At 40.6% G+C, this 18,094-nt stretch overlaps 1 protein-coding gene across 1 annotated transcript in view; it reads left to right on the forward strand.

The window, feature by feature from the left end:
- SLC39A12 (solute carrier family 39 member 12) overlaps positions 1 to 5,377 on the forward strand; it is a 57,834-nt gene extending 52,457 nt beyond the window's left edge. The window contains exon 12 of the mRNA XM_069729516.1: positions 4,588 to 5,377. Within this exon, the coding sequence (XP_069585617.1) occupies positions 4,588 to 4,716 (129 nt within the window). The 3' untranslated portion in view covers positions 4,717 to 5,377. The remainder of the gene's footprint in view (positions 1 to 4,587) is intronic.
- Positions 5,378 to 18,094: the final 12,717 nt, after the last annotated feature.

The following is an 18,094-nucleotide window of genomic DNA, read 5'->3' on the forward strand; positions in this document are numbered from 1 at the left end:
ACTGTAAACATCAACTTATTTTTGGCTATAGGAAGTTGACTTTGCGCAAAGCCACTGATTGATGGTGTCTTTGCCGCCACCTCCAGTTGCTGACTCGAGTTGGCTGGCATTTAATAAGATAACATAACATGAATGCATCATATAAACTAACGCACAATGTTTCATAATGTGTCTGACACTTCTTGAATCATTCTGATATAAAAACTTCAAAACATCCATCATTAAATGGAAGTGACACGTGAATGGAAAGATTAAACAAAAACCCATCTGGAAAATGTCTTTCTAGTTTAACGTCAGAATTATGATAATCGTCAGATGCGTCAACAGCCTTGTGTCATACTGGAACAACATCAGACTTGTAGCCTTGATACAAGAGCATAGTCCTATTATAGTAGTCATTTTATTGCTTTCTACAGTGGCATGGAAAAGTTTGGGCACCCCCGGTTGTCAAAATGACTGTTATTGTGAACAGTTAAGCAAGGTGAACATGAATTGATCTCTAAAAAGGCTAAAGTTAAGGTTGACATATTTCCTTTGTATATTAGTAAAAAATATATATAATGTCATTTTTTACATTTTAAAAATTACAAAAGAGAAAATGGGTCGATGCAAATGTTTTGGCACCCCGCATGGTTAGTACCTAGTAGCACCTCCTTTTGAAAGTATCACACTTTGTAAAACTTTTTGTAGTCAGACAAGAATCTTTCAATTCTTATTTGAGGGATTTTCATCTATTCTTCCTTGGAAAATTCTCCAGTTCTGTGAGATTCCTGTGTCGTCTTGCATCTTCTGCTATTTTGAGGTCTAGCAATAGGTTTTCAATGATGTTCAGATCAGGGGACTGTTAGGGTCATAGTAAAACCTTCAGCTTGCGCCTTTTGAGGTTGTTTATTGTGTATTTTTATGTGTGTTTAGGATCATTATCCATTTGCAGAAGCCATCCTCTTTTCAACTTCAGCTTTTTTACAGATGGTGTTTTGTTTGCACAAGAATTTGTGGAAATTTCATTGAATCTATTCTTCCCTCTACCCGTGAAATGTTCGCCGTACCATTGGCTGCAACACAACCCCAAAGCATGATTGATCCACCCCCTTGCTTAATGGTTTATGACATGTTCTTTTCCAGAAATGCTATGCCCTTTTAACTACTCACCTACTGTATTCTCACCCATCCCTTGTAGATTGTGAGCCTTCGCGGGCAGGGTCCTCATTCCTCCTGTACCAGTTATGACTTGCATTGTTTAAGATTATTGTACTTGTTTTTATTATGTATACCCCTCCTCACATGTAAAGCGCCATGGAATAAATGGCGCTATAACAATAAATAATAATAATAATAATAATAATAACTACACACACTTTGACCATTGTGGCAAAAGGGTTCTATTTTAACCTCATCAGTCTACAGGACTTGTTTCCAAAATGCATCAGGCTTGTTTAGATTTTCTTTTACATACTTCTAACTCTGAATTTTATGGTGAGGATGCAGGAGAGGTTTTTTTCTGATGACTCTTCCATGAAGGACATATTTCTGTAGGTGTCTCTGAACAATAGAACAATGTACCACAATTACAGGGTCTATTAAATATTTCTGAAGGTATCTTGCTGTCAAGCATGGGTTTTAATTTGCCTCTCAAGCAATTCTATGAGCAGCTCTCACTGAAATTTTGCTTGGTCTTCCAGAACTTATCTTAACCTTCACTGTTCCTGTTAACTGCCATTTCTTAATTACATTTCGAACTGAGGAAAGGGCTACTGGAAAATGCTTTGCTATCTTTTAATAGCCTTCTCCTGCTTTGTAGGCCTCTACCATTTTCATTTTCAGAGTGCTAGGCAGCTGCTTAGAAGAACTCATCATGACTGATGTGTTGTGAATTCCGCTCTTGGGCTCCCTCCGGTGGTTGTAAGTGGCACTTTTGTGAGTTCTGCTCTTGGGCTCCCTCTTGTGGTTTCTAGTGGTATGGCTGCTCCTTGGAGTTAGCTGTCATCAGCTGCCTCCACTTATTGTCCGCTATTTAAGTCTGGCTCTTTATTCAGCCTGTGCCACTTGTCAATGTTCCTAGCTGGATTCACATCTCTGCTTGGATTCTCCTGGTTTCCTGACCAGTTCTGCAAAGATAAGTTCTGGCTTTGCTCATTTCAGTCCACATGTTGTGGACTTATTGTTCTGTGCATTCTATATTTGTCCAGTTGTCAGTAAGGATTTTTTCTGTTAGCTGGAAGCTCTGGGAAGCAGATTTACCCTCCACACCTTTAGTCAGGTGTGGAGATTTTGTAAACTCTGTGTGGATTGTTTTTGTAGTTTTTATACTGACCGCACAGTATCCTTTCCTGTCCTGTCTATCAAGCTAGACTGGCCTCCTGTGCTAAAATCTGATTTCATTTCTGCGTATGTTATTTTCCCCTCCTCTCACCGTCAATATTTGTGGGGGGCTATCTTTCCTTTGGGGATTTTCTCTGAGGCAAGATAGGTTTCCTGTTCCCATCTTTAGGGGAAGTTAGATCTTAGGCTGTGTCGAGGGGTCTAGGGAGCGTCAGGTACCCCCCACGGCTATTTTTAGTTGCGCTGCTAGGTTCAGGGTTTGCGGTCAGTACAGATACCACCTCCTTCAGAGCTTGTCTCATGTTGTTTCTAAACCACCAGAACATAACACTGATGGTCTTGGCATAAGGTTAGAGGAGGCTGGGTTTTTATAAAGCTGGGAAATTTGCATCACCAAATTAGTTAAAACTTATCTGAGCACACAAATCTCCAAGGGTGTCCAAACGTTTGCATCACCCATTTTCCTTTTTGTCCTTTTTAAAATGTAAACTATGGCAATATTTATTTTTTTTACCTAACATGCAAAGGAAATTTTTCATCTTTAACTTTAAGCCTTTTAAAAATTATTTAATCTTCAAGTTGCTTAACTGTTAACAATAAGAGTAATTTTGATCAGCGGTGCTTTTACCTGTCCACACTTGCTTTATTCTGTTCGGAGGTGCTGGTCATTCTTTGTTTTTTTGTAGTTTATTGTTGGAGGTGGTGAGTGCCTCCTTATTTGGCTGAGCACTCCTCCTCCTATCAGCCTTATGCCATTTATTAAATTATCCACCCTTTAAATTTGTAGGCTTTTAACCCAGGAGAGGCATGTTTAATAAATACTAGGTTTAGGCCACATTCACAGGTTCAGTATTTGGTCAGTATTCTACATCAGTATTTGTAAGCCAAAATGAGGAGAGGAACAATCAGACGAAAAGTATAATAGAAACATATGCACCACTTCTGCATTTATCACTAACTCCTGGTTTTCGCTTACAAATACTAATGGAAAATACTGACCAAATACTGAACGTGTGAACGTGACCTTAGTGTTCCATCAAAAAATGTATGTCTTGTCATGGTTGATGGGCTCTCATGAATTGGCCCATTTTTGCAATAAGTACATTCATTTTTATAAGTATATTCTATATAGCAGTAATGCAGTTGAAATGTTATATATTCAATGTTTGCAGACAGCTCAACACTTACAAAGTGCTGCTGTATTCTCTTGTTTCTATCAATATACAGTATATATATAATCTATCTCTTTATTCATTTATATATATAAATCTGTTATCTATATACCATATTTTCTAACTATAAGACACATTTTTTTTCTGCAAAATTTTGGGGGAGAAAGTGGGATGTGTCTCACAGTTCAAATGTACCCTACCCGGGGGGTTACTGTGGTGGATCACAGGAGCCAAAGTCCCTTCTTCATGAAGCGGTGCAATGCTGAGGGCCTAAGTGTTGGCGGTGAGGTAGAGCGGAGTGCATTGATTTCCTGGAGGCCACCTTCCTGAAGCCATGGGCCGCCGGAGGTGGCGCAGCATGAGCAGACTGGGATCTCGGCCTGGCCCACGGCTTCAGGAAGATGGCCGCCAGCAGCGCTGCTTACGCAAATTGAAATCTCGGCTGGGCAAAAATCCCAATCTGTACATGTCCCGCCTCCAGCGGCCCATGGCTTCAGGAAAATCACTGGGAAAGCAATGCACTACGCGCTGCCTCACCGCCAACACCAGACTCGCAGCATTGCACCGCTGGAGCACTCACTTCTCCCATCCAAGGCCCGTAGCAAGGAAGAGACCATGGCTCTTGTGACCTCGCTCCACCGCCGCAGCCCCCCAGGTAAGATACCTTAAATTATGACTACAAGACATGCCCCCATCTTATAATTTTTTTTCTATTTTCATAGTAAAAAAAATTGGGTGCGTCTTATAAACCGATGCGTCTTATAAAATCTGCAAAATCTGGTATATCGATCTATTGTTTAAGAAAAGCAAGCCTAAACATATTTTCATTAAAAAAGGACATTATCAGCCCAGCTTGTGAGTCTATTAGCCCAGCTGGTGTAGCAACGTTTCGGCTGTGAACAGTCTTTCTCAAGCCTTGTATCTATCTATCTATCTATCTATCTATCTATCTATCTATCTATCTATCTATCTATCTATCTATCTATCTATTATCTATCTATCTATCTATCTAAAATTATCTATCATCTTCTCAATAGAAACCCCACCTCCATTTTCGATATAATGGTATTAATATCTATCTCTTTTTTTACAGTTACCCGAAATGACTCACATTCAGACGCAAAGACCATGGTTGATGTTTTTCCTGCAAAATCTAGGCCTTCTCCTCGGATGGCTGTGCCTGCTGCTATTAGCAATATATGAGCATAAAATTAAACTATAACATTGATGTTGTTTTATTATACTGTATTACTTTTCTTCCTGACCTTGTAGTAAGATTTTTTGCATATGTGTTAAGAACAATGTCAGACCTATAATATCTATAGGCCGTTTTTTGCCCTTATTGTTTTGTTTAAATAGAAGAGACAGAAGATACATGAATTTAAAGGGAACCTGTCACCAGAAAAACCCTATTAACCTGCATATGTTGGGTTAATGTGCAGGTTAATAGCATTACCAACCTGCCCGGCGCCAGCACATAGTCGAACACTGGCCCTGGCTCTCCATTGGGGCCGGCTGTCAGTCAGGGCTGGGGGCGCAGTTACAGCTGCCAATCTGTACTCTCAGAGCCGGACCGAACCCGCGTTGGTGCTGCCACCATGACTGAAAGCGGATCACTCTTGGGGGAATAAAAGGAATTTCTCCCTACAGCGTTCGGCTAAGTGCCAGCGCCAGGCAGATTAGTAAAGCTGTTACTTTGCAGAATAACCCCATATCTGCAGGTTAATAACGTTTTTCTGGTGACAGGTTCCCTTTAATAAGTTATAACAATGTTTATATACGTGAACTATCTGGTGTATATATTCTTTACATGGTAATAAATTGTAATGATCATTCATCTGTATAAACCTTCTATTTACAATACAGATATCTATCTGAAGACATATTTTATCTTGCTGTTATTTTTTGTCTTATATCTTTCTCTGACTTATGTATCATCCATTATACATCCTATGTGTGTAGATTTGGTAGACAGATGAATGCCTGCAAATACCGGGCAATATAGTAGGCTCTACAACCTATATACCTGTACATTCGATTTGGATAAGCATTAATGAGCTTGCATCAAGTTAATAAGTTATCCCCTATTGGTAGGACAAATATGTAGTACTTAAAGCCCCTCTGGCTGTTATAACCTGCTGCAAACATGATGCATAGCCAATGTCACGACTCCCGGGTATACTGGTGAGGGGAGAGCCATGCACCACAGCAAGGGAGCTGAGCAAAGCTCCAGGAACTAACCAGGTAACAACCAGGACCTGAACCATGTGACAGAGTAGGAGGTGGTCGGGGGCAGAGCCAGATGCCGGGGTGCAGAGGAGAGATAAGCACAGGAGAGTAGTCAAGCAAGCTAAGATCTGAACCAGGAGATCATGACAGGGGATTGTCAGAAGTGAAGCCAGAGGTTAGAAATCCAGAAGAACAAACAGACAGAGGAACGCACAGAGAGCAAGGAAAACAATTGCAAACTGGGCACACACTCCAGGGGTCAGGCACACAGACTAGAAAGAAAGTATAGCTGACAGGGAATCCTAGTCTGGAGTGAGTATAAATACCCCTCCCAGATCGAAAGGGAGGCCAGCAAAATTAGGTTTACATGCTGCAACCACCTTCTTCAAGTCTCCAAAAGATTTTCTATGACATTCAAGTCAGGTGACTCTGATTTGCCACCCTAGAACCTTTTAGGACTTCTGAAACAAAGCCTTGGTGGACTGTAAAGTATGCTTGGGATCATTGCCTGGTTGAAAGGTCCAATGATGCCCATGCTTCAGCTTCCTTACAGAAGACATGATGTTTTTTCCTATGAATCCATTATGACCTCCACACACTGCATGTTTCCAGTGCCAGAGGAAGCAAAGCAGCCCCAGAGGATCACTGAACCAATTCCATGCATCACTGCAGGCATCACTAAGCTACCACCATGCTTCACTGTATGCATCAATAAGTCACCACCGTGCATCACTGTAGGCATAACTGAACCCCCATCATGCTTCTTTGTAGGCCTCACTGAGCCTCCACCATGCTTTAATGTATGCATCACTGAGTACCCACCATGCATTAATGGATATTCCCATTTCCATAAATGATGGCCATCACTTAAAGATAGAGATTTTCAGTTTTCAGATAACTGTTTGTTTTAAAAGAACCAACTGTTCTCACCCTCATCAGTCCGGTCTCTTCCACTGCTCCCGGTGTCTTTTATTGTTTACAGCACTAACGTCACTTTGGTAGTGCTGCAGACAGTCAGAGAATTCAGTAAATGGCTCAGAGTCAATGAGCTCGCTGTTTGTCTGCAGTGTTATTTGGGGGGTGCATATAGTACAGTTAGTTTTATAAAAATTTCTGATAACAGAAAACCCAAGAGGACCAAGACGGATCCCCTAGAAAAAATTGGGTGAAGGCATGTCCTAGTTTTATGTCAACATTTACTGTGGTAGAAATACTCTCTTAAAGGTACTGGTAGTTACCTTACCTATTTCGCTCCCCGGCGGCTGTACAAATAGCATGTGATTGATCAGTCCTTCTAACATTCATTTTAAGGCACAGCCTTTTTAAAAAAAGTCTGATAAAAAAATGAAAGTTTATTAAAGGTGACAATACATTATTATATAAAGGAACAAGTACAAGAATACCGTTACAGTATTATACAGCTAAAAATCATTCGTCTTCTGCCTCATGAGCTCCTAGAACTATTTGTACCTGACAAAGATCTTGATACATTTAGTGATTCAGACGTAGTTTATGCCTTCAGCAGACTTTTTAATTGTGTGTTCTTGTCAGAGTCACATAATTTTCGCTCTCATTTAACTGCAGAATAAAAAATTCTGGAGAAATTTTGCAACAGCTGTAATAGGATTAATGCTTGCCGTCAGACAAATGTTAACGGGGTTTTGTAGTTTTCATTTGCTATAAGCGGACAACGTACATCAACATGGTATTTTAAGCTACAATCAATATCGTCCAGACCAAAAGAAAAGTTGAGACACATAATAATGTCATTATATATCGTACTGGACGAAAAAACGGACACTCTGCTAAACCTATAACCTACAAGAGACATAGCGTACAAAGTCCAAATTAAAAAGTATAACAAATTTATTACAAAAATAGTGACAATAACTTAAATAATAAAAGAAAAGGCGACGGAAAAATGGCGCACTGTGTCAAAAAAATCCATTGCACAATTCCACATATTAAAGTGTCAGGCATGGGATAAGAGATGTACAAATAACATACAATCTTTGTAGTGATATAGCATATAACAACCGGACTGAAAGAATTAATCACCTGCCAAAGGTCAAATGACCGACATCATTGGTACAAAGAGAGAGGGACTGTCCAAATAATCAGAGAGTTACACCATGACATATAATGAAAAAAGGGTCCATCCCGTATGTATTTGTACAATAAAGTCAGACCAAGGCAGGTACAAATAAGCAAAGAAAAATCTCGTCCATAGTAACCTGTGTGTGGCAGTGCAATAGAGAACAGCCCCAACGCGCGTTTCGCGTAGGCTGTCTTTTATTATTTAAGTTATCGTCAGTATTTTTGTAATAAAATTGTTATACTTTTTCAAATTTGGACTTTGTACTTTATGTCTCTTGTAGGTAATAGTATTTTAAGCTGTTGGGTGTCTTCAAGATGAATTTTTATGGACTTGGGCTGTGCAGAAGTGCTGTCTTTTGTTAACAGAGCTGCATAATATAAGTCTATGAATAGCTTGTAACAGAGTTGAAAATAGGTCAACCACAGTCCTACAAATGTTACAGGCTGTTACTATTTCAAGTTTTTGCCACCTAATGTGAAGGCAGCATAATGTAGGGGAAGAGAACCTAATTACAGGGATGTGTTACTTATTGTGCTGCTTGCTGTAGTTTTGATAAAATCACAGTTTTATGAGCTACAGCACCAGTACACCTTTTTGCATAGCTCCCAACTGTCCTGGATCCAGCAGAACAGTTCTGACTTAGGGAGCTGTCTCGCTGTCATGGAAGGTCAGAGCTACCTCCTGTGACTTTGACTCACTCTCTGTCTGTGATGTGTAGGCTCCTGCCGTGCAGCTATTGCTCAGTATTTCCTCTTCCTCACCTTTCGTTGAACTCCTTTGGTGCATTTTTAAGTGTAGAATCAAAGATAGCAGTACTATAAAGACCACATTAAAAAAGGACCCTGCTTCAAATCTGCACCAAAAATGCATCAAATAAGGGAGGAAACACATTCAAGAATTCAGCAAAAAATGGAATACTCAGAAAAGATTATTAATGTATAGTTTGGTGCCGACACCGGCAGGAAAAAATGCAACATACAACATTAGCACTATATTTGAATATGATCTTACAGACATGTTTGGCAAGATGTAATTTCCTGATAAAGACCTCATATAGTGAAAGTTACTTAAAATGAAAAAGTCATGGGGGCTATGAATGAATGATAAAAAAAAGTCCATAAGTTCCAACCATCCTGGATACAGCACAGGTGACTTTTAGAAGGAGCTGTGACTACCAATGTGGATCAAAGTAGGGCTGAATTGTGAAAGAAACATGGATTGTGTCTGATAGAAGGAAGTGTTGCTGAGGTGTTTGCCAGCAGACTCACTAAAGTACGAACAATGTGTCTGCAGTGCTAATTTGTTGCTGTATACTAATCAGCTGCCTGTGTTCACGCTGGTTACCTCTTAAAGAGTCTCATCAAGCTTGTTACCTCCCAATGAGTAAAATAGTGAAATCAATTTGCACTATTGCTGGTGTATGTCTGTTCAACACGGGCTAGAGTTACTAAACTAATTTAAGCAGCACATCACCCACATACATCTCTTATAGAGAGGCCATACAAATACGCTCATCTAGAGATGGAAGGAACTGCATAAATAGTCTCTTCTCTCGTCTTAAGGACATAGTTGACATCTGGAGAAAGTAAGAGAGCAGCAGCTCCTCTCATTTCATCTTCTCAAATTCTCCAAATGTCTTGATTTGTCAGAAGGAGGGGAGAGTGAAACCAGTGCTGATTGGCCTCATGGATCGCATGACATAACGATGTGATGTGAGACCCGGTGAGCCAGTGCCCTCATTGCTGCAACAACACTGGCACTGGAGGTGAGCATAGCTGTTATTATACACGGGGGAGAACAAAGGGATTCAAAAGGGGTTGTCCGAGTAGTGGACAACCCCTTTAAAATTAGCCACTCAAACAGACCTGTTGTGTCAAGCTCAGGGCTGTAGGTGAGCTACCAAACCCGGGACTGAGGATAATAGCTGAAAATCGTCCCATCTATAAAAATCAAAGTTGGACAGTAAGTACTAAACACTTCTATAAATCTTTTTTTTTTAAGTGTTCAACCCCTTTAAGTGATAAAATTCCACATGCAAGGAGCCACCATTAGGGGAACCTTACAACATTTCAGTTACTGGCAGTATTATATGTATGACCTACATGTAGAGTAGTATACTTTCCTTAGAGAAATTAGTTCAGTGCATGGTCCCCTCTTACTACGGACCAATAGCGGTAGACAAGTCTGCCATATACCTGTATAACAATACTAATCCAGGACCCCCAAACTGTATAATATTATGTCTCAGAAGGTCCGAGACTCTGCGTAAAGATCTTAATCAATGCACCGCTTGGAAGGTGTTCAAATATGTGTGTGTGCAGGCCTCCTAAACTGCAGAAGGATAGGCTGCCTTCTAGTATGTTGGTCGCCTGTTCCAGATAGCAGGTCGCGAATTTACAGCTTTCCCTAAAATCTCCTCCATTACCTTATATGACTTCCTATGCCGTCGATTTAATGCACAGTTAAAAATGGATTGTATTTATATTCAGAACATAAATTCTGCTTTATTTCTCTTTTAGACTTTATTTTAGAAGCGCGTCGTTTATTTTTAATACATAACACAGAGCCAGATAAATATTTGCTGGAGAAGACTTCAGGCCAACCAGAAAACCCAAGATCAAAGAACAGCCGTGTGCCTGTGCCAAGAAGACTACGGCGTCCTAGATACAAGATACGGAGATATTACATTTGGTCGTATTTTACGTCTCTTACTTATGCATTGGACGTACCGTTTGACTATGACGCACACACTCTTAATTTATGTGGTGGTACAGTTGCAATAAAAACTATACAACGGCCCTATTGCAAATTTGGTTTATTAACAAAATTTTCAAACATCCTGCTGTTTGCAATAAACCAATGACAAAAATAATATAAATAGTTCAACATAATTAATATAACAAGTGTTTTCTCAAAACTTAGCAGACCCCTCTGGCTGTAATGATCTGCCGCAAACGTTATTGCATAGCCAGACATCTGCTACCGGCATTGTTCTTGAGGATTCCTAGCCCGTTCCTCGTGGGCAATGGCTTCCAGTTCACTAGTATTGTTGGGTTGTCAAGAGAATGGCCCAAAAATATGAGAAAAGAGATCATTGCCTTGCCCACACAAGGAAATGATGAGTAGGGGTGCAAGGTGAATGATCCTCACCTATTTGATGCGAATGACCAATTCCAATGATTGGTCATTAATATCAAAATAGTGGACTACCCCTTTAAATGTTGTTGAATTGTTATTTGAATACTATTTAATACCTTCTCGATGTAGGATGTAACAGTACGTTCTACATTGGGTCTCAATTAGGGATGAGCAAACGTGCTCGGTAATACTCGGAGTATCTGGGTGCTCGGATATGCTGGCACTCGTCGAGCATTGGCTGGTGCTCGGATAGAATGCTCGAGCCCCCGCCCTGAATGTTTGGTGCCAGCTAAACAGCTAATAAACATGCGGGGATTGCCTGCCGGTCATTGTAATGCCATAACTATCATGGTAGTGGCATTACTGTGATTGGCTACCCGCTCATCAGAGGTTATAAAAGGACTGGCGCCACCTTGCTCGGCACACTGACGCCATTGCACAGCTCAGGGACAGTTCTTATTGGAGGGAGAGAGTAGTTGTCCAGGCCTGTGTGCACAGTTTTAGGAATCAAAGTCCTTTAGTGGTGATACTTTGCTGAACCATTATACTAAAAGTCCTTCTTAGGGCTAATCTATGCGAATCTATGCGAAACATTCTGCATTTAGCCTAGGGACAGATGGAGCAGGGAGAGTGACAGAATACAGACTTTAGGCAGGGCTTAGGGATTTGCAGTCCGTTGCTAAATATATAACTGCTGCAGATGACCACATTTTTTTTTTGGGGGGGGGGGGTGAAAAAATTGACTGTATTGTCATCCATACACTTTAACGTGTTTCGTGCAAAATTACACTTATTTCTCACCCTGATCTTCCTTCTTCCCACTATATCAGGTCCCAAGAGACCAGTGATCCCAGACTGGGAAACTCTGAGGAGCTCTTTACATGATCATTTCTTGATTTTGACATCTCACCCTGCATGGGACGAGAGGACATTCTGTTTAGTAATGCACAAAACTTAGAGCAGCCACGATCAGAAGAAGATGACGGTGGGGAAAATTTTGTCTAAGGAGGTAGATGATGATGAGACACCATTGCCAAAAGGTCAGATTGATTTATTTTATTTATTTTACTAACTTATATAGCGCCATTAATTCAACAGTGGTTTACATACATTATCATCACTGTCCCCATTGGGCTCACAATCTAAATTCCCTATCAGTATGTCTTTGGAATGTGGGAGGAAACCGGAGAACTCGGAAAAAACCAACACAAACACGGGGAGAACATACAAGCTCCTTGCATATGTTGTCCTTGGCTGTTGTTAAGTCACCAAGTCAGGAGGACCAGGATGCAGCCGTCGAAGACGAGGTGGTGAATGACAAAGTCACTGACCCAATCTGGGAAGCTGGCATGCAGAACAAGGCCAGCAGCACTGGGGTGGAGGGATCTGCAGCACCAAAACAGGCAGGAAGAGGCAGTGGGGTGACCAGAGGAAGAAGGCGGGCAACTGTTCCGCAGGCCACTGACACTCGTGACTTTCTCCGTCAAAGAGTTAGGTGTTCCCCAGTCTAGGACTAAGTTATTTGATTTGTCAAACTTAATGGGTCACCAAGCTATCCTAACAGACAAACTATGGTAAAATTGTTCCAAATATTTCAAGTTATATATGATATTTATCCTTTTTTGTCTAAGGAGGCAGATGATGATGAGACACCATTGCCAAAAGGTCAGATTGATTCATTTTATTTATTTTACTCACTTATATAGCGCCATTAATTTCAAAGTGGTTTACAGACATTATCATCACTGTCCACATTGGGGCTTACAATCTAAATTCCCTATCAGTATGTCTTTGGAATGTGGAGAACCCAGAGAAAACCCACACAAACACGGGGAGAACATAGAAACTCCTTGCATATGTTGTCCTTGGCTGTTGTTAAGTCACCAAGTCAGGAGGACCAGGGTGCAGCCGTCGAAGACGAGATGGTGAATGACAAAGTCACTGACCCAATCTGGGAAGCTGGCATGCAGAACAAGGCCAGCAGCACTGGGATGGAGGGATCTGCAGCACCAAAATAGGCAGGAAGAGGCAGTGGGGTGACCAGAGGGAGAAGGCGGGCAACTGTTCCGCAGGCCACTGACACTCGTGAATCTCTCCATCAAAGAGTTAGGTGTTCCCCAGTCTAGGACTTTTTTAAAGAGAGTTCTGAAACAAAGAAAAGGTCATTTGCAACTTATGCCATGCCAAGATTAGCAGGGGCCTGACTACTAAGAGCCTAACCACCACCAGCATGATCAGGCACATGTCATCTAAGCACCCGTCTTGGTGGGCCGAATGCCTGGGTCCACAATTAGTGCTAGCTGGTGACACCACTGCCTTTTCCCCTCAGCTTGGTACTGTGATTGCCAATCCCCTGTCCATGACACTGACACAGATGCCTCCCACCTTGCACCTGTCCTTGCACATTCTGAGACATCATCATCAGGTACTTCCAAATCCTTGTCCCAGCACAGCATTCAGCTGTCCCTATCCCAGGCCTTGGATAGGCAAAAAAGTTCCCAGCCACCCACCCAAAGGCCCAAGCGCTGTGGAAATGTTGCCGTTCTGGCCTGTAGACACAGAGGATTTCCATCGATTCATGGTGCCAGCCGTCCCACAGTACTCGGTCCCAAGCCACCAATATTTTCCACAATGTGGCTTTCCCACCTTGTGACCATGAATCTCACCAGTGCCCTTACTAATGCACTTACTGGGATTGTCCACATAATGACTAACACGTGGACAAGCGCTTGTGGTCAGGGATGCTACATTTCCCTGACGGCACACTGGCTGAACATTGTGGAGGCCAGGGCCGAGTCCATAGGCGCAATAGGCTTTGGTCGATGGATTTGGGGAATATTATGGGAAGCATTGGGCTACAGCGACCTGCATGGGAACTTTTCAAGGGACAGTGTCTTGTTTTTTGTTCTCTCTTTTTGTGTTTTTCAGGTTTCCATTTGTGGACTACGTCGGATTCCATGGATGGGATTTAAATTAAAAAAAATGTTAAACCAGGTAAAATTCAGGGAGTGTTTTATTATTAAAGTATTTTTGGGCTCTTCTTGCTTGCTTTTAGTACTGGGTTAGTAATGGAGGGTCTGGTAGACATCTTTCCATTACTAACACCAAGGCTTGATGTCAGCTGTGAGTTTGGACAATTTACAGCTGACATCAACCCCAACTACCATTACCCCAATTGCCAACGCAACAGGGAAATCGTGAAGAGCAAAGGCGAAGCACCAAAATTGGTGCATCTCATATGATGCTCCATTTCTGGCTCCGGTTGTGGGCTTGTATTTTTAGGCTGGAAAGGGCCCAATAGCCGTGGACCTTTCTAGCCTGGTAATATCAGTTTACAGCAGTCTGCTTTACTTTTGCTGGTTACCAAAAACGAGGGGGACCCAAGTATTTTTTTAAAATTTGTATATTAGGTTAATACATGTACAGCAAACAATACACGTAAGGCACTATCTATGGATCGATTTCTCACACGTATGCTTTTTTAAGAGGACGATTTGCCCATGTGTACGCCGCTTATAAATGGCTCCCTTGGTGAATTTATGCAATATTCAGAGGTGCAGCTACAGGGGGGGTGCAGAAGTACCCATCAAACAGAGTCCTGGTGACTGAAGCCCTAAGGTTTTTCAGCCAGGAGACAGTTGTATAGTTTGTTCATGGTGTGAGATGTGACTTGTTACAGACTTTGCATTGGGGTCCAAAAGCTTCAATTTATGCCGCTGTCAATATTTCTCAACAGCCATATTTCTATAGTTTCTGCACGTTTTCTACATTTATGTATAGCAGCCTCTGCGTGCTCACTAAAGCAAAAGCGAGCCCTGAAGGTTAGCTGAAGGTCAGGAGCGGAGTGGTATGAGCCACTTCACCATGTCAGATGTACATAGCGGGTTCTTGACTTAAAAGGTCTGGTCACAGAAGTGCTCAATCTCTGGCACCGAGGTGATGACAGGCACGGGTGCCTGCTGCAATCGGATGTGCCGCCAATCTGTTATCACATAGTGCCACCGCTATCTGCGCTCTGCTTAGTGTCACTTGTAGAGCTTTCTCCCCGCACGTGTGTGCTCCAACAGAACAAAGACACCTACTCTTCAGCAGAGGGCTTCAAAATAAAGACGTAGATTACAAAGTTCACCAAAGGCTTGCACCTGCACAGCTCTGCACCCAGCAGAATTATTTCATTTTTTTTGCTTGAAGATATGATCCTAATAGGTGCATGAAACTGAGTTTGATCAGTGGTGGACAATCTCTTTAACCTCTGAATGATGGACTCTGTAAATGTACAGCTCTAGCCTGGAGCGGGTGTATTGAGCGGTTTCAGGGACTGAGCCTGCTTCATTCCTGGCAGATGATGGCTGTGTTACTCAGCCATCTCCTGCCTCTAGAGCTGAACTCTGCTCCTGTTAACCTATTCAATCACTGACAGTCCGGGGTGCACACGATACCACGCGCTATTTGGTGCCGATGAGCTGCCATTTAGTTGGGCGTCTGCTGAAGACCCCTGCGTCTGCCATGATCTTACTTCTCTTAAGACCAGGGTGTAGCTGAACTTCATAGGAGACGATGATTTTTTTCTATATTCGGCAATACAATTGCTTTACAGCATGTAGTAGAAACAATCACAGGCTCAAGTCCTCCAAGGGGGCTAAAAAAAAACAATTAAAAAAACGTTTGATTTTTTTTTTTTTTTTTACTTTAAGGGTATGTGCACACGTCCGGAATGCTTGCAGAATTTTCCTGAGATAAACCTGAGGTTTTCCGCAGGAATTCTGCATGCGTAATTTTTGCGTTTTTTGCGCGTTTTTTTTTTTTTGCGGATGTTATGCGGATTTTTTTGCGTTTTTTCCCAGACACTCCAAATGCCATAATATAATGGGAAATCCGCAAGAAAAAAATCTGCAAAAATAATGAACATGATGCTTCTTTTTCCGCAAAGCGTTTTTTCTGCGGAAAAAAACGCATCTTGTGCACAAAAAATGCGGAATGCATTCTAAATGATAGGATGCATATGAGTGCGGATTTTAAGTGTTTTTATAGCGTTTTTATAGTGAAAAAAAAACGCTAAAAAAAACGCGAAAAATCCTGAAGAAATCCGGACGTGTGCACATACCCTAAAAGGGAATCATGTAGAATAATGTAGGGACAGAGACTCTGACTCCAGCAATGAGTCACTTACTGGGCTGCTTGCTGCAGTTATGATAAAATACCCGTTTTCTCTGCTGCAGATCTAGCAGTTCTCTAAATGCAGAGCTGTGTATAACCCCAACCTCATGACTCATTGCCAGATTTCTGTGTACACTCCGCATAGGCAGAAAGCTGCCAATTAGTGGTGGGGGTGGGAATATACAGAGCTCACGAATATACAGGACTAAATGACAAGACGTTTACTAGTCCTCTAGTGACAATTTCCGGTTGCTAAGACTGTGACTTTATAAAAATTACTGCAAGCAGCCCAGTAAGTGACACATCACTGGAGTCAGGGATTCTGTCTCTACATTATTCTACACTCATACTAGGTAATAAAACCTGGTTCTAGTAAACAAAATTGTTTATGTTATATGTTGTGTTTTATATACTGAAAGTTGGATCCTTTACATTTCTTGGAGAAAGATAAAAAAACTATTTTTTAGTCAATTAAAGATAACAGAAAAATACACATATTTGCATCCCTAAAAGTCTGATCTATCACAATGTTATATTAATTAACCTCATCAGAAAAAAACAAAAAACAAAACAAGATTAAAAAAATTGAAATAGCAAAATATTCAAGTTTGGTATCTGTGTAATCGTATTGATCTGGAGAATTATATTGCCGGGTCATTTTTACCATGCAATAAATACTGTAAAAATAAACACCTACGAAATATGTCCGGATAAAACTCGAGTATTTATACAGTTCTTCACCAACATATGAAAAATAACAGTACAGTCTTTATGGAGAAAAAAAGCATGACAATGTTGGCCGGGAGCTAACTATGGATTTTTTGCTTTTCTGCCATAAAAACAAAACCCAAGAACAATTGCGGAATTGCGTTTTTCACCACATTTGGATATTTTTTTCCCCCATTTTCCAGTACGTTGAATGGTAAAACGGATGGTATAATTCAACTCATCCTTCAAAAAAAAAAAAAGCCCTCATTCAACTATGTCACAAATTAACTTTAACGGAATTATTTTTTTTTTAAGTATCTTATTGATTTATTTTTGCTTGTGTTTTTTTTTTAAGAACTATATGAAGATAAAAGAAAAGCATTTGCGAAGATACGACAGTTTATAATAACAAAAATTAAAAATATATCATGTCAAAATTGAAAAAAAAAAAAAGTCTACCGTGACAATCCCAGAGGACTTATAAAATATTAATAGTTCACATATCCATAGTTTAATCGTACCCAAGGGAACCTCATGCTAGGAAATTCTCAGCAGATCCAAGTAAAAATGACAGACAATAAAAGAAAATCCTTCTGGTTGAAGAGATCGAGAATTCACTGTACATTCTCAAATTCCAATTAAAATAATAATAAAATAAATAGAAATGTGAAAGAAAATGTATTTTCATTTATTCAATAACGTCATATAGGTTAAGGGTATTTTTTTTTTAGATATTATCTGTTTGCTTCTTAATTTGTGAGTTTTAACATTTTTTATCTACACAGTAAATAATTTACTTCCATCCCCCAAAAAACTGTTGCACCCTTAGTTATTTGATTTGTCAAACTTAATGGGTTACCAAGCTATCCTAACAGAGAAACTGTGGTAGAATTGTTCCAAATATTCCAAGTTTTAAGATATTTATTTATACTTTCTGGTCCATACATGATGTTTTTTTCTTCTTCTAATCTCTGGAAATTATAATTTTTGCTGAATTATTAAAATGTGGAGTAAATAATGTCTCATGTCTGATGTGAACTCGAAAAATTAAGGGTTACTGATAATATTAAGATGGTGAAAAATTATCTTTTCCTGTTAGTGGTTGTCTGCAGTTAATAAAAGTTTCAGTCTGCATTTTTCATTCCTTCGTTGATTTTCAGAACCCCCTGATCCAATTTTAGAGAGCGTGTCCATCCCAGTAATCCATCCCCCGGTCTATGCCTTGGAGATATGCTTCCTATTATCTCTGACACTATCAAAAGAGCAGGAG

Source organism: Ranitomeya imitator, chromosome 6 (genome assembly GCF_032444005.1).
Source record: "Ranitomeya imitator isolate aRanImi1 chromosome 6, aRanImi1.pri, whole genome shotgun sequence".
Taxonomy (NCBI): Eukaryota; Metazoa; Chordata; class Amphibia; order Anura; family Dendrobatidae; genus Ranitomeya; species Ranitomeya imitator.